The 27733-nt window shown below is 37.2% G+C and overlaps 1 protein-coding gene and 1 pseudogene across 3 annotated transcripts in view; one reads left to right on the top strand and one right to left on the bottom strand.

Annotated features, from left to right (window-relative positions):
• MAP3K5 (mitogen-activated protein kinase kinase kinase 5) overlaps positions 1-27733 on the top strand; it is a 203011-nt gene that overhangs the window by 65472 nt on the left and 109806 nt on the right. For all 3 annotated transcript variants that reach the window (XM_036247958.1, XM_036247956.1, XM_036247957.1), the window contains exons 2-3: positions 4548-4687; positions 20762-20785. In XM_036247958.1, the coding sequence (XP_036103851.1) occupies positions 4548-4687; positions 20762-20785 (164 nt within the window). The remainder of the gene's footprint in view (positions 1-4547; positions 4688-20761; positions 20786-27733) is intronic.
• On the bottom strand, positions 6614-7061 carry LOC118620902 (annotated as a pseudogene).

Raw genomic sequence — 27733 nt, 5'->3', positions numbered from 1 at the left:
TCTCTGTCTGACTTCACTTTGCTTAGCTGATGGCAGATGATTTGACTTTGGGTGGTGGGCACACAATGCAACATGCAGATCATGTATCATAGAAATGTATACTTGAAACCTAAATAATCTTATTAACCAGTGTCAACCCAGTAAATTAAATAAAAACAAAAAAATCAAGCATGTTCCTTACTCCTCCTCCCCCCAGTGGATCATAGACCTAAATTTAAAATATAAAGCTATACAGCTTCTAGGAGAAAACTTTTCTGGTCTTTGTTGGGTTAGACAAAGATTTTTTTAGATACCATACTTAAAGCACAATCCAGCAAAGAAAAAAATTAATAAATTGGATTGAATTAAAGTTAGAAACTTCTCTTTTAAGAACACTGTTAACAGAATGAAAAGACAAGTCATAAACTGGGGAAAAGTATTTACAAATCACATATCTGACAAAGGAAAAATATCCAGACAATGTGGAGAACACACAAACCTCAACAATAAGAAAACAAACTCAACAATAAAAAAAAAAAAGGACACAAGTTTTGTTTTGTCTTTTGTCCTCACCTGAGGACAGTTTTGCATTTATCTTCAGATAGAGCAGGAGGGAGAGAGGGGGGAAAAGAGAGAAGAAACATCGATGTGAGAGAGACACATCGTCTGGTTGCCACCCACAGGACCCCAACCAGGGCTGGAGACAAACTGCAACCGAGGTACATGCCCCTAGCAGGAACCAAACCCAGGACTCTGGTCCGCGGGCCGATGCTCTAACGGCTGAGCCAAACCGGCCAGGGCAGGACACAAGTTTTGAACACTTTACCAAAGAAGATGGAAAAGTGAAATTTACTCTATGGAAATTAAAAATAAATTTAGAAAAGAATACAAATATATTATAACAAATTACTCATCTGAATCTGAAGTAGAAAAAAGTCAATCCTTTTCTGAGTTATCATACTGTATTGCAGTATTTTAAAATTATACCAATAAGCATTTTCACTGTTCTGTATAGCACTGAAAGAAAATGGATCTATTCTGCTTAGATGTTCAGATCTAAATAGCATTCAAAAAATGGATCTGTCCCTGTTGAATGTTCAGATCTAATGACTGTACCTATTTTGCTTGTAGCATTTATTTTAAATGTCTAGTTTCTCTCTTAATCTGAAAGCCTTCTTCAGTGTTTTTATTTTATTTTAGCATCAAATTCCACCAGTCAGTTTTCTGCAAATAACCAACTCCCACCCCACCCCTGCCTTGTCACTACTTTAACTTAGCCAATATTTTTCTTTGTATGTCTCGCATTTATTTTTCATCATCTACTGTTCTTTTTGGTTTCTTTCTACCCCATTTTACACTGTCTCTTGTTTTTAAAGTGCTGTGACTGACTGTGAGTGGCTGGCATCTGTTGGGAAGAGGAAACTGTGGGTGTGGGAGGCAGATGGGGGATGTGGGTGGGTTGAAATGACTCATTTTTTTTAATGTGTTGATTTTTGATGTAGAAATGTTGAGGACCCCTGAAGAAAATTATTTGTATTAAGGAACCTTTAAGTCAGATTAAACCTTGGAAAAATCTTTTGAAGCTCCTTTGACCTGTCTTTTTTTTTTCATAACCTCACTAAATCTTCTATGTCTTTAGCTTCCATTTCATCTAATTTATTTATTTCTCTTTCACAGAATGTGAATTCTAATTCCACATTAATTAATTAAGGCTGACTCTGTACCAAACAGCTTCTCAAGAGTCTGCATTATTTTTATGTGCTGCAGTTTGCTTTTACATTCAGTTGCCTAGGTTTTCAATGTTGTTCTTGTTTTTTTTTTTTTTTAATTAATATATTTCTGTTGATGATTTTAGAGAGGAACGGTGAGAGAGACAGAACCATCAATGTGAGTGAGAAACATTGATCTGCTGCCTTCTGCATGTCCCCTACTGGGGATCAAGCCCAAAACCTGGGCATGTGCCTTGACTGGGAATTGAACCAGGACCTCTCAGTCCATGGGACTACACTCAATCCACTGAGCCACACTGGCTGGGCACAAAGTTGTTCTTTTTATATCCTGGTGAGTTCCTAGATTATAAAAGTAATCAATTCTCATAATACAAACTATAGAAGGCATAAAGAAGAAAACGTAATTCATAATCCCATTACACAACTATTACAGTTTACATTTTGGTGTATAACTTTTTTTTTTATTTTTTTATCCTCACCCGAGGACATTTTTCCATTTTTTGTTCAGGTAGAGTGGGAGGGAGAGAGAGGAACAGAGAGAGAGAGAGAAACATCGATGTGAAAGGAACACATCGAGTGGCTGCCACCCGCACAACCGACCAGGGCCGGGGACAAACTGCAACCAAGGTACGCGCCCTTAGCGGGAACCGAACCTGGGTCTCTCAGGACCGCAGGCCGACGCTCTAACTGCTGAGCCAAACCGGCCAGGGCTGGTGTATAACTTTCTAAATATGTTTTATTTATGTATATATATACACACATAGAATATGTATATATACTAGAATGTATACTTTATATTTGCATTTATGATATATACATTATAATGTATATATTGTATTTTAATATTTTTTACATAATTTAACTTGAATTTACCCCCATTGCTGAGTATTCTTTTACAATATAATTTGCATTAGTTATATGCCATTATTTGAATCTACTTATCTATCTAATCATTTTCTTATTGATTGATATTTTTAAGCATTTTCTATTTTTGTTGTAAAAAAATGTGTCGTTGGACATACTTACAAGTAAATCCGCCACATTTATAGGAATTTTCTTAGGGTAAATTTTTAGGAATGGAGTTATTGGTCAAAAAGTATTTATAATATTAAGTACTTAAGTCTCCTAGAAAGTTTACACTTCCGTTGGGCATGTAATAAAAGAGTGTCATTTTTCTACATCTTGAAATATCTTTGGCCATTTGTTATAAGTCTGGCACTTTATAGGTGACATAATGTACATTTATTTATTTACCATTTTAGTTATACATTTGTGAATTTTCCTGCCTATGTCCATTGCCTAATTTTCTATTGTAATGTTTTTATGGTTGCTTGTTTTTTTTAATTGACCAGTAAGAAATGGTTTATAAAGATAATATACTTTCACCTGTTACGTATTGCACATACCTTTTAACAAATTAGCAGCATCTGTTAAATTTGTTACAAGGTATGTTAACATTTTCATTTTAATTGTGAATGGAATCTGTTTTACCATTATAGTTTCCAAATGCTTATGATTATAAAGGAAGCTTTTGGTTTTCATAATACGTTTGCATTTTGTCACCTTATTAAATTATATTATTATTTACAAATATTATTTAGTTGATTCTTTTGAGGTATTTTGGTTGACAACCATGATGTCTGTAAGATAATTGTGTATTTTATTTTATAGAATTAAAAAATAAATCTTATTGCATTAGTAAGGATTTTCAGAAAGTCAGCTAATAGTGGGAATAGCTGATAACCTTGCTTTTTTTCTGATTTTCATGGGAATGCCTATATGCACAAAGTTGGCAGGTCTTATGAAATATGTATTCTTTGTGTTAAAGAAGTACCCTAATATTTTTAGTTTGCAATTATTTTTAATGAGAAATGGATTTTGAATTTTAATCAAAACACTTGGGGCATCTGTGGAGATGCTGATTTTTTTTTTTTTTTACATTGAACCATCCTTGCCTTCTCAAAATAAATTTTAAATAATGATTTAGTATTCTTAGAGTATAATGCTTGGTACATTTTGCTCATTTTCCTTTTATATTTTTGGCTCCATGTAAATTAATTTAAGACTAATCTGAACTTCATTTTTGTGACATTGTCAATTTTGGTATCAGGTTTAGGCATCTTGGAGCTTTGGAAGAATTTGTATCTATAGTTACATCCTATTTCTTAGTCATAGTTTTCTATACCTTTTCTTTCCATTTTTCTTGATTTATACTTGCTATGGACATTCTACATATTAAAATACAGCTCTGGCCCGGCCGGTGTGGCTCAGTAGTTAAGCATGGACCCGTGTACCAGGGGGTCGCTGGTTCGATTCCTGGTCGGGGCACATGCCCAGGTTGTGGTCCCAGTCCCCGGTGTGGGGTGTACAGGGGGCGGCCATTCGATGTTCTCTCTCATTTATGTTTTTATGTCTCCCTCTCCTTTCCTCTCTCTAAAAATCAATAAAGAAAAGAAAATACAGCTCTGGATTAATTCCAATCTTACCTATTTGCTTTTTAAAATCTCATTTTATAGTTATTATTGCTGTTTCCCATTTATTTGCTTCTGTAACCTTATTTAACTTGTTTTAATGTTGAAATTTAACAGAGAGCACTAGCCCCACTTTCCACCGTTGCAGATTCTCCTTAGTTTCCAGTAATTATGGTTTTTTTAAAATGCGGTTTGGCTACTTTTTAGAAAACCACTTCTGGGTAGAAATGCAAATTAAAATTTTAGTGATAAATGCGGAGGGAAAATCCCTATCATTTCTTCATTTACTAAGTTATTGAAACCAAAATGTGCTTACTGGGCATTACATAGGTGTCATCTTCTAGGGGACTTTGTTTTCTGTTTGCAGATATTGCTGTAGTGGAGATGACTGATGCCTTCCGGCAGCCGTCCTTGTTTTACCATCTTGGAGTGAGAGAAAGTTTCAGCATGGCCAACAACATCATCCTCTACTGTGATGCTAACTCAAACTCTCTGCAGTCACTGAAGGTACCTCACTTGTTTACTAAATAGTTACTTTAGGCACCAGAGTTTTAGGGGTACCTGTTTATCATCCAAAAAATTTAAGTAGCTTATGTTTGTTTTTGTCAGTTCGATAATTGTGCAACAATTACTAGCTAGGTTGTGAAGTTTATCTAGAATTCAGTATAGAAATTTGATGTTACATAGGTAGGAAAAAAATTAATGTTGAGTTCTAAGCTCCAGTTAGAGTCATACCTGAGGAGACTGTGTTTATAGGAAGTTAGTACATGCACTGGAGAAAAAAAGAGATTATGTAAGCATCAAGCCTCATTCTTATCACCATTGGGGGTTTTGTGGGGCACACCTATTTCCAACTAGAAATACTATGCTACCTACTGAAAGTACTCTAAATAGAAATTCTCTGAGTATCACCAGAAAATTGCCATCCTCTTTTATAGGGATATGATTTCAATTAAGATGGGAAAGGGGGAATAAAAACTCACTGTATTTGTCTACAAAATTCAGTGTTTCTCATGTTATTCTCTCCATTATAGGAACTTAATGATGTGAGGATATTTCCTCTATCCAAAAAGATTGCCTAAAATGCTTTTGCAAGGCCAAGGGATTTTACACTGTGATTCTTTGAAAAGCATCTAGCAGTTCAGTGAAACTCATGTTGAGCTTGATATTATCATTTCCTTTGTGAAACTTCCGGCTAGCTTTATGTACATTTTCTCATCTATATCTTTCAGTTCTCAAATCAAAGCCAGCCTTGGGATGTCAAACCCTAAAACCCAGAGCCATATTTCTAATGGTTTAGTAATTGTTAGATGAAGATCTCTAAACCCAAATCCATACAAATAAATTAATAGTATTTTGCTTTTATAAATGTCTTTCTCTGAAAAATCTGCAGTTTTTTTCCTTTATTGATTGTAGAGAGAGAGGAAGTGAGAGGGAGAGAGAGATAGAAACATTGATGAGAGAGAACATCGAATGCCACCTCCTACATGCCCCCAACTGGGGATCAGGCCCACAACCTGGGCATGTGCTCTGACTGGGGATTGAACCAGTGACCTCCCAGTGCACGGGTCTATGCTCGACCACTGAGCCACACCGGCTGGACTGCAGTTTTTTTTGTTTTTGTTTTTAGCAAATACATTTACTAGATGCCAGACATTGTACTGGGCATTTACTGATAGGCTATATCCCTTTTCAGAATACTCTGAATAGTCCTACGAGATTTGCCCCTACTCTGTGTAAATCTGTTTTTTACCTGGAACAATTCTTTAAGAACCCTCTACTTAATTTTACCCCAGTTTAATTCCTTTAATTAATGCATTATAAAGTTTTCTGATGGTGTATTTTGAATTTATACATTTAGACTTACTGTTATTTACAGCATATATTAGCAGTTGATGGAGTGAGATTATTTTATTTATTTTTTTCTAATATTTTATTTTTTTGCATTAAGTTTATTTTAAGCATGTAGTATTATGTTGGACATTTTTCACTCTGCATTATTTTTGTTCTTGCCCTACTGGTGTCTGGTGATTTAATTTTATGACCATTCTTTCCTAGGGAAATTTTTTAAAATTTTATTTAATAAACATAGTTAAGTCAAATAGTACTAGCCAATATTTAAGAAAATTCTGCATCATGTTAAGGGATAAAGAAAGGTACAATATAAAGAAAAGTCAAACAGATCATGTGTGGAATTGATCACGGTTGACTTGGCTGCTCTGAGGTTTGCAGGAGTAAACACTGAAGCTTCCCAGATCATCACAGTCCAGGTGGGGTCTTCCACTTGGGGACAGTATTTTCTATACAAGTCAAACTTTTCCTCCACTGGGACACTGAGCATGTTTCCAAAAGATTCCAGAAAAACAGCACAGATGTATTCAGATACTGTTTTGATATGTGCCTTTGTCTTCCGCTTTGACAGTAGTTCATGCATTAAATGTCTTGATAGATAAGGTCACATTTGGGAATATTCTTGGGATCAGTAGGACTTTGGACAATAAGTTTTCCCCTCATTTCTCCTCGATAAATTACTTCAATCAAATCTATGAAGTCTTGTTTGGTTTTGAAACTTCCCACAAACTTAGTGTGATTTGGAGACCCATAATCCACTTTCATATGCTGCCCATTGAAGAAACACAGTAGTTTGGAATATAACTGATGTCAAAATAGTGTGTATAAAAACTGGAGTTTGGTCCACTTCTACCAGATATATAGCAGCCATTTTACTCAAATCAGAAGACGTCTTAGAAAGAATATCATCTAGTTGCAGATAGACAGGATCCTTGTCTCTCCCAAACCTGAGAATCAACACCTTCTCTGCAGTGCTCTTTATTGCCTGGTCGACTTTTTTGCTGGTCAGCTTGGGCAACAGGAAGCTCATCTTGAAATAATCCAGTTAAACCCTTATTGTCAGTCTTTATTTGTATAAGTCGCCTCCTTCTCTTCAACTTCAGGACTGCTGGCAACCCTGACCCCTTTTCCAGAGTCGGGACACCGGTGGCTCCTTTCTTCTCTTAGAAACACCCCAGGGATCCTAATCCAAAGTCGGGAAATTTTTTTAAGTGAGTTAAAATTACACTTGAGAGAAAGAAATAAAGATAATTTTATCAGAAATTTGGGTGGGACAACTCAACTGATTTATTGCATTGCTTTCAGCAAGACTTTGTATAGATATGTTATTACTATTGAATACAATAGTTCTTTCAAAAGGCTAATCTATATAGATATATAATAGCTTCTTGTTACTATATTGGGAACTTACTATGGGCTAAGTAATAAGTGCTTTATGGGCATAGATTTTCACATGAAAAATTTTTTTCTTTATTGATTTTAGAGAGAAAGGAAGGGAGAGGGAGAGAGATAGAGATATCCATGAGAGAGAACATTAGTTGGCTGCCTCCTGCATGCCCCTCACTGGGGATCAGGCCTGTAACTTGGGCATGTGCCCTGATGGGCAGTCGAACCTGCGACCTCCTGGTGCACGAGTCAATGCTCAACCACTGAGCCACACCGGCTGGGCTCACATTAAATTCTTAAAACATTCCTGTGAGGCATATATTCTGTCACTGTTTTATGGAATAACAAATTCAGGCTCAAACAAATTCAGTCAAATGCCCAAAGTGATATAGCTAGTAAAATTTAGGACCAGGTCTATGTGGCTCCAAAGCCCATCCTCCTTAACCTCTCAACTTGATTGCAGTTAACTTCTAGTTAGAAGGGTATCAGACATTCCTGCTAAGGGTGTTTATTTCTAAAAGCCCATCAACTATGTTTCCTGAGTTCCATGCAACAGCCACTCTTTCTTTCGTTGTCCTCCTTCTATTATCTTAAGCTTTTGCCATTTTCTTATTTAGCTTATTCCTAGCCCAAATCAGTGTCTGGTTGCAGAAGCTAAAGGTCTTTGGGGTAGAAAGTATTTTTTTCAATCTAACAGTTTCCTCTGAGCCCTAAAAATTCCTCTGATCCTCTGCTACTGAGAAAAGTGTGTGTGTGTGTAATTTTATTGATTTCTGTTGCAGTTAGTTATAGGTGTAACTGTTATCTCTGCCATCTACCAATAAAAAGGAAAACTGAAATAAAGCAGACCAAGAGATATTTATAAAGAATTTATTATGTATGGATTCGCCATATAAAATAAAATGAAACATCTCTCTGGTTTCACAGGGCAAACACAGAATGAGAATGATATTCTTGTCATATACCTAGCTTCACTTTGGTTGATTCTTTGGACATCTAGAAAGTACAGCCACTCCAGTTTTATTTTCATCTAATGCTCTTTGTTGAAGAGAACAATTTCTTTTTGGCAGCAAATTCTCAGGAATAAGTCACTGGGAAAAACATTTTTTTAAGTTTAAGCTCCTGAAAAAATAATTGATGGGAACCATAAAAGTACTAAAATTTATGTCTGAGTTTATATGAAAAGATAATTTAGAATATAATCTTGTGTCACTTAACGACAGAAAATATTCTGAGAAATGTGTTGTTAGTGATTTCATTGTTGTGTGGACATGTTATAACGAATACTGTAGGCAATTCACAATGGTAAGCATTTGTGAATTTAAACATCTAAACATAGAAAAGGCACAGTAAAATATAGTATAAAAAATAAAAATGGTACACTTGTACAGGGCACTTACTGTGAATGGAGCTTGCAGAACTGGGAGTTGCTCTGGGTGAGTCAATGAGTGAGTGGTGACTGAATGTGAAGGCCTAGGACATCACTGCCCCACTGTAGATTTTGTAAACACTGTACACTTTATGGAAAATTTCTTTCTTCAATAATAAATTAATCTTGTTTACTGTAAACATTTTTACTTTATAAACTTTAAAATTTTTTAAACTTTTCAATTCTTTTGAAATAGCTTTTAGCTTCAAAATACACATTGTACAGCCATACATTTTCTTTATATTCTTATTTTATGTTTTTTTTCTATTTAAAATTTTTTTAACTTTTAAACTTTTTTGTTAAAAACTAAGACATACAGGCACACACATTAGCCTAGATCTGCAGATCTGCAAGGGTCAGGATCATCAATATCACTGTCTTCCACCTCCATATCTTGTTCCACTGGAAGGGCTTCAGGAATAATAACAGGCATGTTGCTGTCATCTCCTATGATCACAATGCCTTTTTCAGGAATACCCCCTGAAGGACCTGCCTGAGATGCTCCTTGAGAAAGTGTATCTTATTTCCTTATAAGCAGATAATGCTCCATGAAAATTTCTTTCTATTAATGAAAACCTTTTGGTGTTGGGGTCCATATTTTTAAACTATTAAGGGAGTTATTGAGGTCTACATAAGATTTTGCCAAACCCTTCACTGAATTTTCTTGGGTTTTCTTCTGCATGTTCCTTCTCTCTTGCCTCTGGTTCAGCTATACAGTCCCGATCCAGTTCTAACAATTGATTAGTCAGTTCCTCAGGAACCATCTCTAGGAGCTCCTCAATGCCATCTTCCTCTACACCCAGGTTCATTTCAACCACAGCCTTGTGGAATAGAACAGAGAACCCAGAAATGGACCCAAAACATTATGCTCAATTAATATTTGACAAAGGTGACAAGAGCATACAATGGAGTAAAGACAGCCTCTGTAATAAATGGTGTTGGGAAAGTTGGACAGCTACATGCAAAAAAATGAAACTAGACCATCAACTTACACCCTACACAAGAATAAACTCAAAATGGATAAAAGACTTAAATGTGACTCATGAATCCATAAAAATCCCAGAAGAAAATGTAGGCAACACAATTTTGGACATCATACGCAGCAGAATTTTCACTGATACTTCACCTAAGGCAACAGAAACAAAGGAGAAAATGAACACATTGGACTACAACAAACTCAAAAGCTTCTCTACAGCAAAAGAAACAATAATCAAAATGGAAAGGCAACCCACTCTATGAGAGAGCATAATTGCCAGTAATACATCAGATAAGGGGTTAATTTCCAAAATATATAGAGTGCTCTTACAGCTCAACAAAAGGAAGATAAAGAACCCAATTAAAAAATGGGCAGAGGAGCTAAATAGATACCTCTTCAAACAGGACATACAAATGGCTAAGAGACATATGAAGAAATGCTCAACATCACTAATCATCAGAGAGATGCAAATTAAAACAACAATGAGGTATCACTAATCATCAGAGAGATGCAAGTTGAAACAACAATGAGGTATTACCTCACACCTGTCAGAATGGCCGCCATCAACAAATCATCAAACAAGTGTTGGCGAGGGTGTGGAGAAAAGGGGACTCTAGTACACTGCTGGTGGGAATGCAGACTGGTGCAGCCACTATGGAAAACAATATGGTGTTACCTCAAAAAATTAAAATTTGAATTGCCATTTGGCCCAGTGATCCCAGTTCTAGGAATATACCCTAAGAAGCCTGAAACACCAATCAGAAAGAATATATATAACCCCATGTTTGTAGCAGCACTGTTTACAATAGCTAAGATCGGAAACAGTCCAAATGTCCATCAGTAGACAAATGGATAAAAAAGCAGTGGTACATATACACAATGGAGTACTATGCAGCTATAAGAAAGAAAGATCTTTTATCCTTTGAGACGACATGTAGGGACCTGTAAAGTATTATCCTAAGCGATACAAGCCAATCAGAAAAAGAAAAGTATCATATGATCTCACTTATTTGTGGAATATAATGAACATAACAGTCTGAGGAATGGGGTAGTCCCAGAGACGTGGAAGTGGTGTACACACTGACAATCCCCAGAAGAAGGAGTGGTGGGGGAGAGATAAACCACAGAACTTATATGTATGTGTGCACGAACAATGGACATAGACAACAAAGCCGGGGACAGGGCGGGGAGGGAGGAGCAGGGGAGAATCAGTTGGGGAAAAAGGAGAAACATCTGTAACAAAAATAAATAAATTAATTAAAAAATTTAAAAAGCTGTGGTACATATACACAGTGGAATATTATGCGGCTGTAAGAAAGAAAGCTCTTATCCTTTGAGACAATATGGAGGGACCTGGAAAGTATTATCTGAAGCAAAACAAGCCAAACAGAGAAAGACAAATATCACATGATCTCACTTATTTGTGGAATATAATGAACATAAGTCTGAAGAACAGGGTAATCCCAGAGATGTGGAAGTAGGGGGTACAGACTGACAATCCCCAGAAGAGGGGGTGGGAGGGAGAGAGAAACCACAATTTATATGCATGTATGCATAACCAATGGACATGGACAACAAAGCTCAGAACAGGGCGGGGAGGGAGGGGGAGGAGGGTGTCAATGAGGGGAAAAGGAGAAACATCTGTAACATAAATAGATAGATAGATAGATAGATAGATAGATAGATAGATAGATAGATAGATAGGAAAAAAAGTATTCTGGAAAAAAAAAGAAAATATTTTATAAAGTAGTCTAGCAATTTGTGAACCAGAAACATTGGTTTTGCCCCTTTTAACAGTGCTGCCTCTGGACAGTCCCACAACTATCTGGCTCACTTGGTAACAACCCACCATTGACTTGTAGACCAGGCACTGTGTACTCTCTCAACTCTGTTCATCATAGCCATCACCTGCACTTCTTCTTATTTCATGGAAAGATTTTTCCTTTCTGTTGAGAGAAGAAACAGTCTTGTTCTTTTATTTATTTCAGAAATGATTCAGCTTTTTTTTCTGAGCTATTTGACATTCCATGCCAATTTGGGGGAAAAGGTACTTTTGGGGGAGGAGCTGATAAGTCATACATGTGAGCACTACTGTTATCAAGGTTTTCTCTGACCATATTGAATTAACAAACCAGATGATTTATTTAGAAGAGTTGATTTTCCTGTTGTAGAATCCATCCCTGAGGTTTTAGAAAGGGCCTGTTACTGGAGAATCCAGTTTTTTTTTTTCATGTCAACTAACAATACTACATTATCTGAGAAATTGTTACTGGATAAGATATGCCCTTGTTTTTATAATTCCTGTTTTACCCTTCCCACCCCAGTTTACTGTTTGTAGTATCTTATTACCATTTGTCAAAGGGAGAGGGAACTCTGTGCTACATTGTAAATGGAAGATGTCATACCACTGGGTTAGCACCAGATGCTTTTTTCATATGTAGAGATTTTTATCACAGTCCCATGAGTTTGAATACCTTAAAGAGCAAGAAGGAATACCTCTACACACAGAAAGTGTGAATCCCAAAACCTCCTGACTCCCACTTTAATAGGGCTAAATTTGCTAAACTATGTTCCCTTTCATTCGTTGTAAATATATGATTCTTTCCATGGAAGTTGATCTTTGTGGCACTCCAACCCACCATCCTATTTGGGTCCTTTTAGAATGCACCCTTGAAATTATTACTGAAATTTATGTGTAACATGTAATTTACTGTATAAAAATTTATTATACCTACAACTTTTCAAATTAATTACAGTTACAGCAATACATTATAAGGAGAAGTTCTTGTTAAGGAGCTATTTCAAATGGTGTGTGCATAAAATGTCACTCATCAACATTTCAGCCCAGTTTAAAGACATGTATCTACTTATAGTAGAGTTCTCCCACCAAGATATATTTATTTAAACTTAAAACAAAATTAAGAGGAAAGAAGAAGAGAATCTAGAATTTCTTTCAGGATTACTTTCCAGCTTTGGTGTAATTTTACTTGACTTTTGGTATACGTTGTTTTAATTGACAACTGCTTATATCAAGAGAAGAATGTGTTCTTACCCCTGATCTCAAAACAACACAGGCACAAAATGTCTCTAGATCTGGAAATACAGGAATAGAGTTGGAGTTAATTGCTTTGATAAATATTTTATTATTTTATTTTTTTATTTTTATTTTTTTTGTTACAGATATTTCACCTTTTTTACCCCATTGGCACCCCCCTCCCCACCCCACTCCCGCCCCATCCCCGGCTTAGTTGTCCATGTCCATTGGTCATGCATACATGCATATAAGTTCTGTGGTTTATCTCTTCCCACCCTCCCCACCCCCTCTTCTGAGGGATGTCAGTCTGTGCCCTACTTCCATGTTTCTGGGTCTACCGTATTCCTCAGACTGTTCTGTTCATTATATTCCGTATATATGTGAGATCATGTGGTATTTGTCTTTTTCTGCTTGGCTTATTTCACTTAGGAGAATACTTTCCAGGTCCCTCCATGTTGTCTCAAAGGATAAGAGATCTTTCTTTCTTACCGCTGCATAGTACTCCATTGTGTATATGTACCACAGCTTTTTTATCCATTCGTCTACTGATGGACACTTGGGCTGTTTCCAGATCTTAGCTATTGTAAATAGTGCTGCTATGAAAATGGGGGTACATATATTCTTCCTGATTGGTGTTTCAGGCTTCTTAGGGTATATTCCTAGAAATGGGATCACTGGGTCAAATGGAAGTTCAATTTTTAATTTTTTGAAGTAACACCATATTGTTTTCCATAGTGGCTGCACCAGTCTGCATTCCCACCAGCAGTGTATTAGAGTCTCCTTTTCTCCACACCCTCGCCAACACTTGTTGTTTGATGATTTGTTGATGGCGGCCATTCTGACAGGTGTGAGGTGATACTTCATTGTTGTTTTAATTTGCATCTCTCTGATGATTAGTGATGAGCATTTCTTCATATGTCTCTTGGCCATTTGTATGTCCTGTTTGAAGAGGTGTCTATTTAGCTCCTCTGCCCATTTTTTAATTGGATTCTTTGTCTTCCTTTTGTGGAGTTGTATGAGCACTCTATATATATTGGAAATTAACCCCTTATCTGATACATCATTGGCAATGATGTTCTCCCATACAGTGGGTTGCCTTTCCATTTTGATGATTGTTTCTTTTGCTGTGCAGAAGCTTTTTAGTTTGATGTAGTCCCATGTGTTCATTTTTTCCTTTGTTTCTGTTGCCTTAGGTGATGTATCAGTGAAAATTCTGTTCTGTATGATGTCCAAAATTGTGTTGCCTACATTTTCTTCTGGAATTTTTATGGATTCACGGGTCACATTTAGTCTTTTACCCATTTTGAGTTTATTTTTGTGTATGGTGTAAGTTGATGGTCTAGTTTCATTTTTTTGCATGTAGCTGTCCAATTTTCCCAACACCATTTATTAAAGAGGCTGTCTTTACTCCACTGTATGGTCTTGCCACCTTTGTCAAATATTAATTGAGCGTATTGCCTTGGGTCCATTTCTGGGTTTTCAGTTCTGTTCCACTGGTCTAATGCCTGTTCGTGTGCCAGTACCAGGCTGTTTTGGTTACCGTCGCTTTGTAGTATAACCTGATATCTGGTATTGTGATCCCACCTACTTTGTCCTTTTTTCTCAAGATTGCTGTGGCTATTCGGGGTCTTTTTTGGTTCCATATGAACTTTTGAAGTATTTGTTCTAGTTCTATGAAATATGTCGTTGGTATTTTGATGGGGATTGCATTGAATCTATAGATTGCTTTGGGTAGTATGGACATTTTAATGATGTTAATTCTTCCAATCCATGAACAGGGTATGTGCTTCCACTTTTTTATATCTTCCTCTATTTCTTTTTTCAATGACCTGTAGTTTTCTGCAAATAGGTCCTTTACTTCTTTGGTTAAGTTTATTCCTGGGTATCTTAATTTTTTTGGCACAGTGGTAAATGGGATTGTTTTTTCAGTTTCTCTTTCTGTGAGTTCATCATTGGTGTACAAGAATGCTGTCGATTTCTTGACGTTAATTTTGTATCCTGCTACTTTGCCAAATTCATTTCTTAAGTCTAGTAGATTTTTGATGGAGTCTTTAGGGTTTTCTATGTATAATATCATGTCATCTGCAAATAATGACAGTTTCACTTCCTCCTTTCCAATTTGGATCCCTTTTATTTTTTCTTCATGTCTGATTGCTGTGGCTAAGACTTCCAGTACAATGTTAAATAAGAGTGGCGAAAGTGGACATCCCTGTCTTGTTCCTGTTCTTAATGGAAATGTTTTTAGTTTCTGTCCATTGAGTATGATGTTGGCTGTAGGTCTTTCATATATGGCTTTTATTATGTCGAGATATGATCCCTCTATTCCCACATTGCTGAGCGTTTTTATCAGAAATGGATGCTGGATTTTGTCATATGCTTTTTCAGCATCTATTGATATGATCATGTGGTTTTTATTCTTCATCTTACTTATGTGGTGTATCACATTTATTGATTTGCGAATATTGTACCAGCCTTGCATCCCTGGAATGAATCCCACTTGGTCATGGTGAATAATTTTTTTGATGTATTTCTGGATCCGATTTGCTAATATTTTGTTCAGGATTTTGGCGTCTATGTTCATCAGGGATATTGGCCTGTAGTTTTCTTTCTTCGTAGTGTCTTTTTCTGGTTTTGGAATTAGAATTATGCTGTCCTCATAGAACGTGTTTGGAAGTCTTCCTTCTTCTTGAATTTTTTGAAATAGTTTGAGGAGAATGGGTGTTAGTTCTTTTTTGAATTTTCGGTAAAACTCCCCCGTGAAGCCATCTGAGCCTGGGTGATAAATATTAATACTCATGTTGTATATGGCTTTAAAATGCTTGAAGTACTTTCATAAACATTTCATTTGGTATTTTTTTTTTTTGGTCTTAAAAAGCAACCCAATAAGATAGACAAGTTAAGTACTTACTGTATAGATAAGACAGAAGATATTTCTTTACTGATGAGAAATAAATCCAAAGAGGTAAAAGTGACTTAGGGGGGAAACACATAGCTAGCAAGTGGCAGAGCAGGACAAGCCCCATGTTCTTGGATTTGTCATCAGGTACATTTTCATTTCGGTCTGTCCATAAATTTCATATGTCCTGTAGAAATAAGATTTTCTAGGTTTTTGTTAAATTGTTGAGTTGTGTTTTTAACCTTGAGCTATCATATGAGCATAACATGTAAGCACATACGTAGTTTCCTAATGTGTAAAAGATGGGCCAGTTTTATGACACCTGTATGGGAATTCTTCCTAAGTCTGCTCAGGTGTATTTTAGCTGCATGGGGAATGGTAAGGTGAGTCCCACCTTCTCAGTGACGCTGAGGGTGTTCACAACAGCCATTCCACTATTTCCCTGTCCAGCTTCGAAGTGTTGAAATTAGGAAAAGAATGGAGCTGGAAAGTACAAGAAATCTCTCTGTTCCTCAACAAATTTTCCAAGCTCCCCTGGGACAGAAAGAAGGATAAGAAGGGATGACCCAGAAGGTCACCACCTGGGGAGCTATGTTCTTCCTCTCGCCAAGAACTCCCAGCTCTTTTCCTTTCTTTCTGAAACTGAGATCCTGGTTGCTCATTCTGCTTCTCCCACCCTGAGTGGATTTGACTTAGCAATCCCACACCAGCTGTTTCCACTTCCTTCCTTTGGCTGTAATTACCCAAATTTTAGGCATGAACACTTTCCAATTTTGGAGATATTTCATTTATTTATCCTTAAAATGACCTCTTCAAAGTTATATTGTCCCAAGTAGAAATCAAAAGTTGTCTTTGTCTTCCCTTGGAATGCAACCTAGACTAGATTGTCTCTTTGTCTTGTTTCTCTATTTGGTTATCAAAGGGTACTGGAAATTTTAGAAAACGTATTTTTTCTTGTACAGCCAAGGGGTACACTGACCAGAAGCCCCCTAAAGATTTCAGACAATTAAGAAGTTGCAGTAGGGCAGTGCATCTCCAGAAACACTCTCTGATGAAGAACTAAAGTTTATGTTTATTTTATCTTTATATTTCTAGGCACCTAGGTAAAACGCTTCCATGAAATGATGCAAAATATAGCAGTTGTGTCTCAAATTTATTCCCCTTCCTCCTTTTATTTCTTTTAATGGGTTCAGTACAAATTAAACATTCACTATTGTACCTCATTGGGTTGATACCTTTTGAGATCTTGTTTGCTGTTTATTTTTTGTTAAAAATTTTTTTCTTTATTGATTTTAGAGAGAGAGGAAATGAGAGGAAGAGGGAGATAGAAACATCAATGAGAGAGAACATCGATTGACCGCCTCCTGCATGCCCCCACTGGGGATTTGGCCCACAGTCTGGGCATTGTGAATAGAACTGGTGACCTCTTGGTGCATGGATTGACCCTTAACCACTGAGCCACACCGGCCAGACTTGTTTGCTATTTATTTGTACTGAGTTAAAATGCACAAATAGTACTGTTTTGGGTTTTTTTGTTTTTTTTTTTGAGTTGTTACCTCATTTGAGGTTATATCATAAACTAAGTCAACTGTGTTTCCTTCAAGAGAACAATTTTTATCTAATTAGCTTATGTAAAACATAAGCAATAGTTCAAGAGAATTCAGTAGGTTCCTATAGGGATGGTTTTAATACAGTTGCATAATTGTTATAATGCAGGCATTACCTAAAATTAAGTCAGAGAAGTAATGTAAGAGGAATTTTACTCCAATGAGCAATTCTTCAGGAAGATATACCATATTGGCTCTAAGCTGAGAGCTGCTGTGGTTATATTCTATAGTGCCAAGCAGAGCCTTGAGCTCATTCAGTTGTCACCACAGCTCCCGTCACTACCACTTCCATTCCTGTTCCTGGTGCAACAAAAGAGTGGTGAAGGTAGAGTAGCTCCTGTACAGGAGACAGGGGCATTTCTCCTTCCAGTGGCACAAGGATATTGCTGACTGTAATGGGTCTTAGGCCAAAAGCAGATGATAGAACAGAGTCAGAAGAGACCAGTGATCACTCAACCCAACTCTTAGTGTGTTACATTACAGAAAAGTGAAATGACACCTGGCTAATCAGGAGCAGAGGCAGAAGTTACATGTATCTACCCAAATCATATAGTCCAATATCTTACACATTCATTACTTGCTCATTTATTCATGCTTTTATTGAGTATCTACTCTGTGCTATTCAGTCTGTTGGGTAATTAGTGGGGTACAGATATGAACAAAACATGACCCTGGCATCCAAGGTGGCTCATGCTGTAGGATGGCAAATCATACGAAGAAACAGTTGTAGTTAGTAGTGTTGTCATAGAGGTGTGTATGAGGGTTAATGACAGCAAAAATATGGATATTATCTGTTTCTTTTGGGAAGATAGGTGTCATTGAAGACAGTCAAGGCCAGCTTCACAGAGAACAGGTTTCTTATGCTATGCACAGAGCATGCTGTGTAGCAGAGGATGAAGAGAAAGGCTTTGCCCTGTTACTTAGAGGGAGGAGAAAAGGATCTTCCTATCAAGAGAACAGTGACTAAAAGGGTGTGGTGGAAAGGTGCATCATAAATCAAATTTTGAAAAATTTCCACACTGTGTTCCTGGTTTTGTTGATTATCCAACATTTTTCTGTGATAGTTTTTTCATAAACCTGTGTGTGAACGTGTATGCGCCTACACTTGTATGCACTCAATAGCTACTTATTAAACACCTATTGGAAAAGCCTCTTTCAACCTACCCCCACAGTGCCACTCATCTTTCTCTTGATTTCCATTCCTTGGGCATCACCATTGCCCAAGACCTTATTTTGATGCCCCTTGACTTTTGCAGTAGGTACCTAAATATATTTCCCCTCCAATTACTATTTTTAAAACTTTAACAAGGTTTACTTTTTATTTATTCTCCTTCCTTGTGTAATACATTCATTCACCTGATACAAAAATTTAGAAATGCGAAAGAATATATAGTATAGTGGAAAGTTACTTTCCTTCCTTGTCCACTCAGCCATCCAGCTCCCCTCTTCATTGGAAACTTCTGTTATAAGTATCTTATCTATCCTTCCAGAGACATTTTATGAATGTACAAATTAGAATTTTTCTTCCTGTTATACATAAATAGGAGCATAGAATAAAAACCATTCTGTACTTTGCTTTTTCTTTATTTTCCATATCACTACATAGAGAACTTTCTCATTTTATGTTTCACTGCATTGAATTTCATTGTATGGAGGTACCGTAATTGATTCAACCAGTTTCTAGTTGATAGACATTTATGTTGTTCCCAACCTTTGCAGTTACAAGCAGTGTTCCCTGTGTGTTGAAACTTCTTTATGTATATCGCTCAGCTTAAAAAACACTTTGACTGCCCAGCGCTCACAGAACAGAGTACTGTATTTTGGCATTCAAAGCCCTCTTCAGTGAGGCCCAAAATAACTTTCTAAGTTTATTATCTGAACTTGCCAACATGAACTTTCTGCTTTAGCCCAATGATTACATTCAAGACCTTTTTCAAATACTTCTTTAATTCTTTCTTCTATACTTCCCCAAATGAACTGTCTTCTTTAGTCAGTGATCATATTTGTTGTTACCTAAATGGGCTTTACTGTTCTTAGTCCTCTAGCTTGGATCCTCACCTCCCAGCTTTGCCTTTGGAACTTGTGTCTGTTCCTGTGGGCTCATCTTGAGTTCCACCCTCTCTGCTGATCTTCCTAGACTTCTCGGTTTTGAGTAACATCTTTCTCTTAGAAACCCCAGCCTTTGCTGCATATGCTCTTTTGACTTAGCATGTGTGTGAGCCACATGCATGTGCGTCTAGGCTTATGATACTTCTTTTTAAATGTGTGTATGTCCTTTTTTTTAATCAGCAAGATTATGAGATATTAAAGGTATTTTAGTATTATGTGTATATATGTGTATACATATGTATGTACATATATATACACACATATATATATATATTTCTTAAAATTACCCAGCACAATTCCTTTTTCTATAGATTTTTGTTTGCTTATCTCTTATCCTTAAACTTTAAAAAATCTTACATACTGCTCTAAGCCAGAACCCTTGTTGGTTCCCTGTTGCCCCCATGTTGATCCTGGGGTAGAAAATGATGGCTGGTCCTGAGTTTTGTGTGAATCTTCTCTTACCTGCCAGAGCTGGCTCCTCTTCTTAGTCAGATGGACCTACCCTTGAGGCTCCACAAATGCCTCATATTTCCTGTTTCCATGACAACATACATACCATCTTTTCAAATAGACTGTTCTATGTCTTTTTTGTAAATTATGATTCCCCAACCTCAGTGAAGCCTTTATACCACAGGCTTTTCTAGATTTTCCACCGTGTTTCTAGTCACTTTAACATCTAGGGAATAATGATGATGATAGCTAGATTTATCCAGAGCTTTCTATGCTCCAGACACATTATTTGAGTGATCTTCACAACCTAGAAGATAGGTATACTGCCCGTAATGTGTTTATTGCATTCTGCTTCTTATTGACTAATAAAAAATTATATTAATGGCTGTTGACAAATGGCCTTATTAGTTGTGTGTGGATTTGCCCATTCTGATCAGTGTGGCCAGTACCCTTTATTTCCAGCTGCCCAGGAGGCACCATGCCACTTGGACTCCTCCCAGGGTACGAGTGAGGTTATACTTAGGGAAAACAAACTCATTTTAATATTTTCAAAAACTATCATGGATGATAAGATAATTCTGCACATATATATTCTGCCAAAATGATTTTTAGATTATTCAATTTTTGGATTTTACAAGTTTGTGCTGTATTTTGTGCTCTCCTGACTCCTCTGTCAGATTGTAAACTTCTCAGATGCAGAAATTTATTCTGAACTAACTGTAATTCCTAATTGCTAAAAAATTTTAATACAAAATTTCCCACAAAGTATAGTTCAGTTAATTAATTGACTTATTATTATTTTTTTGTACTGACTTCTACTTTACCTTTTTTTTTTCCTTCCAGGAAATCATTTTCCAGAAGAATACTGTGAGTATTTTATTTAACACTTCCAGAAACTTTATCTTTTTTTTTCTGTCAACTAATTTATTTTTTTCATCTCTACAAATTTTAATTTCTATCTCTTTAGAGTGTCTGACATATCAAATATGGTTATTTTACCTAAATATTCTTTTATAGTAAAATTTTATTTATAATAATTTGAGGTGACACTGATACTTGCTTTTTAAAAAATATACAATTATGTTCCAGAAAAAATTTTACAAAGTATATCCAATTTTGTGGAATTATGAATGACACTAAAGCGGCATATATATACACAGATACACTTGTGTGTGCATGTTTGTATGTTTACATACATAAATATCTACATATACATACACTATATATATAAATTATAGATATATATACACACGTATATAGATATATGTATATATGCATATTTCTATCTACCTACCATCTATTTATCTATAGCGATTAAGTTCTTAAGTCCTGTATCTGTTTTTGAGACCACACTACAAAATTCCTACTCTCCACACAGAATTCAACAAAAGCTAAAAAGTGATAGAAATAAATTTAATTTAAAAAATGCCTGAAGAAAAAGAATATATGGGTGAATCACCATGTTATGCCATTGGTAGTATTTTTCATTTTGGAAAGGAAACCAGTATTTGAAAACTTTAAAGAATGTATCTCTGCAACTTAGAGCAGAAATAATATACTACAAAGATCTGCATGATTCAATTTAAAATAACATTTAAAGTACAATTGATAGTTTTTCCTTAGATCAGAAATTTAAAAACTTAACAGTTAAGATTTCACCAGGTCAGAGACTCATTGCAGCATAAATAGTATTGCTATTATAAACTCATCCTACACCTCCTAACAGGAAATGAACAATTATTGCTTCATGCATCAATTCAGTGAATAGTTTTCATCAAACAAATATTTATTGGACATGTACCATTTGTCAAGCTTAGTGCCACAGGGATTCACTAAGGAGGTTGAAAGTGACAAGAATCTCATTTCATAACTGTTCTGTGAGATAACAAATAAGAAGTCCCATAGTCTAGTTGGGGGTAAAGCCAGTAAACAAATAAGCAAACAAACCAATTAGAAAGTTAACATAAGGCAACATGCCAAAGAGTGGGTGACCATTACATCAAGTGGACATAGAAGGTCTTTCAGAGGAGGTAGCAAATGCTACCTGAGACCTGAATGGTAGGAAAGAGCTAATCATGCCCCATGATGGTTTGGATGTGTAGAGAAGCAGGTTTATAAGATGACCAAATACTGCACATTATGACCAAGTTGCCATTGACTTGAGTAAGCTGCTAATTTCAGGTGCTAGTGTCCTTATCAAAAGTTGAGTATTTTGAGCATGTACTTCAATATATTGGAATGCTTGAGAGCATTTCTTCCAAGAAGCCTAATTCATTTCCCACACATACTTATGTTCACTTTTATGCATTTTTAGAAATTAATATATGGAATTGGAATTATTTTCATTAACACAGTGAAGATCATTAGAATAAGACCTGATTTTGAGCTGTGGATTTTAATAGCCATGGAAACAACCACAGACCCAAGGAACTGGCATTGTTATTTTATGACCATTTTTGAAATTAAAGGAAATGTGGTCTTTATCCTTCAAAAAACAAGTTTAGCTTTTGCCGTTTGGCTTAGCAGTTAGAGCATTGGCCCACAGACCAAAGAGTTGCAGGCTTGATTCTGGTCAAGGGCATGTACCTCGGTTGTAGCTCAGTCTCTAGCCCTGGTTGGGGTCCTGCGGGAGGCAACCAGTCAACATGTCTCTCCCCACCCCTCCCTCCCTCTCCCTCTCACCCTCCCTCCCACTCAAGATAAATGGAAAAGTATCCTTGGGTGAGAATTAAAAAAAAAAAAAAAGCAGATTTAGCCCTGGCCAGTTTGGCTCAGCGGTAGAGCGTTGGCCTGCAGTCCAGAGAAACTCGGGTTTGGTTCCCGCTACGGGCATGTACCTCGGTTGCAGTTTGTCCCCAGCCCTGGTTGGTCGTGCGGTTGGCAACCACTTGATGTGTCCTTTTCACGTCGATGTTTCTCTCTCTCTCTCTCTCCCTCCCTACTCTATCTGAACAAAAAATGGAAAAATGTCCTCGAGTGAGGATAAAATATAAATAAATAAAGCAGATTTAAACACTTTAGAATTAGTATCTTATAAATAGAAGGCATTTGTTGCAACTAAGATGTCTGTTCTTGATCACATAATGATTGGTTGTTGTTGTTTTTTTAATTTTTGTTTTCATTGATTTTAGAGCAAGAGGAAGGGGGAGAGAGAGAAACATCGATTGGTTGGGTTGCCTCCAAATGTACCCTTCCTGGGGATTGAACCTGCAACCTAGATATGTGCCCTGACTGGGAAATGAACCTGCAACCCTTCGGTGTCCAGGACGACACTCCAACCACCTGAGCAACCCAGCCAGGGTACACAGTGGTTGTTTTTATTTTGCTTTAGATTATTAGTGATTTCAAACTCTGGATTTGGTAGCAATCTTGTAAACAGAAATTGCAGTTATGATATTTCTAAGTTATATGTGAGCCAATAAATGTTTCCATATTATTAGTCTTCATCATTTTGAAAAAGTGCTTTTCTTAGCAGTTCATATCTTTTTTATCTTTTTAAATTATTATTATTATTTTTATTGATTTTAAAGAGAGGGGGAAAGACAGAAACATCGATGAGAGAGAATATCGATTGGCTGCCTCCTGCATGCCTCCACTGGGGATTTGGCCCACAACCTGAGCATGTGCCCTGACTGGGAATTGAACTGAAGACCTCTTGGTGCATGGGTTGACGCTCAACCACTGAGCCACACTGGCTGGGCTATATCTTTTTTAAAAATACAAAATCCCACAACCAACCCTCACACTTTTTCCCCACTGCATGCCTGCTGAGCTGTCTCTTAACTCAGGCCTAGTAGTGTGCATGTGCCTCCCGCAGCTTCTCAGCCTCCCCTGTTTTTTAAAATCGACATTGGGAAATTGAAAAAAATATTTTTTTATTGCCTCAGAAACAGGCAATAAAGTGCAGTGAGGCCAGGAATTTAGGAAAATCTTAGCATGCAGGGTATTTTCAGCAACAATTCTGAAGCCTTATTCCTTGGGGCTTAAAGAAGATAATTTCAGGAATCTACTTTTCTCTGCTCTTTGCATGAAAACATGCAAACACGTTTGTCTTTATTTCCCCTACACTGCTGAACATATACCCAAACATCTGATAGTCATTCTTTCCCAGAATTTGTTTTGCACAGATGCATTATTCCCCAATGCCCAGTATTGCAACACAGTGTATTATATTTCATGTCTTAAACACAAATACACATGGTATTAAGGCTTCTGAGGATGCAGAACTTGATCCATCAGCAGAAGGATAGTATTCTGAAACTCTAATATCACTTTTCTAGTTCATCGAATTTTCATCTATTTTTTCTAATTTGTGACTTAGAAGATTCAGAGTGTTTTCTTTTATGATTTTCTTATAGTGCTTATCTAAAACCGGAGCATTTAATTCTGTTGCTGTTTTATAACTTACTCATAGTTTAAGCTCTGGAAGCTTTGGAAAGCAGCCTCTTAATATATGTGCCTTTCTTTTCTGCCTAGGCAGTGGCTTGGGTGAAAGGATTAAATTGGTGGACATGCTATGGAATCTTGGCAACATTTTAGAAGCAGAATATGTTTATTTTCCCCTTTCTGACTAGTCTCCCAATTATTGTAGCATGAAGGAGAACTTGAGAAAGGAACAATTTCATGTTCTTGATTTAAAAATCAAACTTCTGGAAGTTCTTCTCATACTTTAAATGGAAGCCAGGTCCAGTTTCTGCTTCATTACCTGACATACAAGAAGTGCTTCAAAGAATAAAATGTTCATAATTAAGTCCGTCCACAAGGGCACTTGGCACATCTTGTCTGTTTGCTATGTGACAGTAACTTGGCTCATGTGGGGTTCATGGAAGGTGACCTGAGGCAAAGAGTTGATGTGCCAGCATGTAAAGGCCACTGGGGAGGGTGCCAAACCCCCTAGTGATAATAGCATACCCTCTAGAGAAAGAGTCCCTGGGCTGGAGTCCCAAACCCAGCACAGACCAGCTTACCTGTAAAATGGAGACAGTAGCAGCTTTTTCAGTGGGTTGTGAATTATGACCATTCATTCCCTGGCATATGCAAGTGGTAAATGAATATTTGTTCTCATTAGTTTATTCCTAAGGGTCAGAGAAGTGAAGTGTTGTTCTTAATAATGCTGATATGGCTGGGAACCCCCCGTGCTCCTCAGAACAGTGTTAGAGTTTTCCACATAATTCTATTCTAATTTTTAATCATTTACTTTTTCCTTTCTCTGTGGTTCTTCTCTTAGAGGTCTCTCCTATTTCCTTAGATTCAACCATATCAAATAATTCCTGGGTCTGTATTTTGGCTTGAAACTTTATGTTCCAGGCATGTATTTCCAACACTCTTTTGGATATTTTCACTTTGGTTATCCTGCTCCTTTGAGTGAACATTTATCTTGCTCTCTGAAAGTGAACAGTTCCCCCTACCACCCCAAATTAAATCTCAGCTTCTTGATGTTATTCTCATATATTAACTGGAAGTAGGTTCTGTTTGATTAATTACCTGATATATAACAAATGCCCCAGAGTGCATATGCTCATAAATAATTAGTTCTGGTTCTGCTTTCTGAATTTTTTTTGCTTACTGTGGAGTTGCCTTTGATTACTCTTTCCTCTCTCTCAATATATGTAAGCAGTTGTCAGGTCTAGATGATTCTTTTTCAACATTGAGGGCATGTGTTCATTGCTACTGCTGCCAGTCCAATCATGCTTTGTAGCTTCCTACCTTATTTTCTGCCCACACTGTAAGAACATAACAGCCTTGATGTTCTGTTTCCTGCTCTGAATCCTCCATGATTCCCCCTGCCCAGCATATGTAATTTTAAATCCTTAACTTTGTATTCACTTCTCTTCCCTGAGCCCTAAGCTCTGGTCAGATTTGCTTATCACTCAGAGGTGCCCAGTGCAATTTTGCCTTTCTCCTTCACAGTTCCACTTTTTAAAAGATCTTTATTGTTGAATGTATTACAGCTGTCCCTACTTTTTTCCCCGTTGTCACCTCCCCTACTCTCCCCCACCCTCACTGTACTGTTGTCTGTGTCCATTAGTTATGCATATATGCATATAAGTTGTTTGGTTTATCTTTTCCTGCCCCCACCCCTTCCCTCTGAGATTTGTCAATCTGTTCTCTACCTCCATGTCTCTGGATTTGTTTTGTTCTTCAGCTTATTTTGTTCATTATATTCCACAAAAAGGTGAAATCATGTAATACTTGTCTTTCTCTGACTAACTTATTTCGCCTAGCATAATACTCTCCAGATCCCTCCATACTGTCTCAAAGAGTAAGAGATCCTTCTTTTTTATAGCTGCATAGTATTCTACTGTATAAATGTATCACAATTTTTTTTTTAATCCTCACCTGAGGACATTTTTCCATTTTTGTTCAGATAGAGTGGGAGGGAGAGAGAGGAAGTGAGAGAGAGAGAACTGCAACCCAGGTACATGCCCTTAGCAGGAACCGAACCTAGGTCTCTCTGGACCATGGGCTGACACTCTAACCGCTGAGCCAAACCGGCCAGAGCTATCACAATTTTTTTATCCACTCATCTACTACGGGGCACTTGGGCTGTTTGCAGATCTTAGCTGTTGTAGATAGCACTGCTGTGAACATAGGGGTGCATACACTCCTTCTGGTTATTGTTTCAGGCTTCTTAGGATATATTCCTAGAAGTGGGATCACTGGGTCAAACGGCAGCTCCATTTTTAATTATTTGAGGGAACACCATATTGTTTTCCATAGTGTCTGCACCCGTCTGCATTCCCACCAGCAGTGTAGTAGAGTACCTTTTCTCCACAATCTCACCAGCATTTGTTTGAATATTTGTTGATGGCAGCCATTCTGGCAGGTGTGAGGTGATACCTCATTGTTGTTTTAATTTGTTTTCACTAGTGTACTCTCACTTGGTGTCATTAGGAACTGACAGAAGATTGAGGTGAGTCAGCAGAGAGCAGCATGGGCTGGGGTTAGAGAGAGGCAGAATTTGGATAGTCAGGCCCTTGTAATACAGTGATTGTTTTATCTTCATCTCAGGAGCAAGGGAGGGGGCTTTAAGTAGCAGAGGGAAGTGGTCTGATGTTGGTTGTTAAAAGATCTCATTGACAGCTAGATAGGGAATAGACTGGAGAGCAAGAGAGGAAGCAGGAAAACCAGCAGAAAGCTAATTACAGTGGTTCAGGTCTGGTGTGTTGGTGGCATGGTCTGTAGTGCCGGCGAGAAGATGGAGGGAAATGAGAAATATGAGATATATTTTGGAGGTAGAATAGAAAGGACTTTGATAGGATTTGGAAGGTAAAGGAAATGGAAGCATCAAGGATAACTTCTAGGTCTCTAGTTTTAGTAACTGGGAGACTAATGCAGTTATGTTTGAGACACAGAGACCGGGGTGGGGGGGTGGGGGGGGAAGCAGCTTTGTTTTGGCATCAGTCACAGCATAACCTGTCATGTGGGCAGCTCTTAAATGTTACGCTTATTATTTCCATATATTTACATTGTATATCTCTGACTAAATTTTAATTTTCCCAAAGACCTAAGGCTGTGTTTTAAATTACTCTGTTTTTTCTATAGCATATATCATACACCTTAGCCATGAGAGATGGTAAATAAATATTTAAATTGATTGATAGAAACTGTGCCATACTGTTTTTTTGTATCATCTGTAAGTCCTCTTTACTTGAAGTAAGCAATTAAAGAAATTGGAGCCCTGGCCGGTTTGGCTCAGCGGTTAGAGCATCGGCCTGCGGTCCTGAGAGACCCGGGTTCGGTTCCCGCTAAGGGCGCGTACCTCGGTTGCAGTTTGTCCCTGGCCCTGGTTGGTCGTGCGGGTGGCAGCCACTC

Source organism: Molossus molossus, unplaced genomic scaffold, assembly GCF_014108415.1.
Source record: "Molossus molossus isolate mMolMol1 unplaced genomic scaffold, mMolMol1.p scaffold_m16_p_8, whole genome shotgun sequence".
In the NCBI taxonomy this organism is placed as follows: Eukaryota; Metazoa; Chordata; class Mammalia; order Chiroptera; family Molossidae; genus Molossus; species Molossus molossus.
Note: the sequence above shows the minus strand (reverse complement) of the source record. Positions and strands in the feature narration are given on the sequence as shown.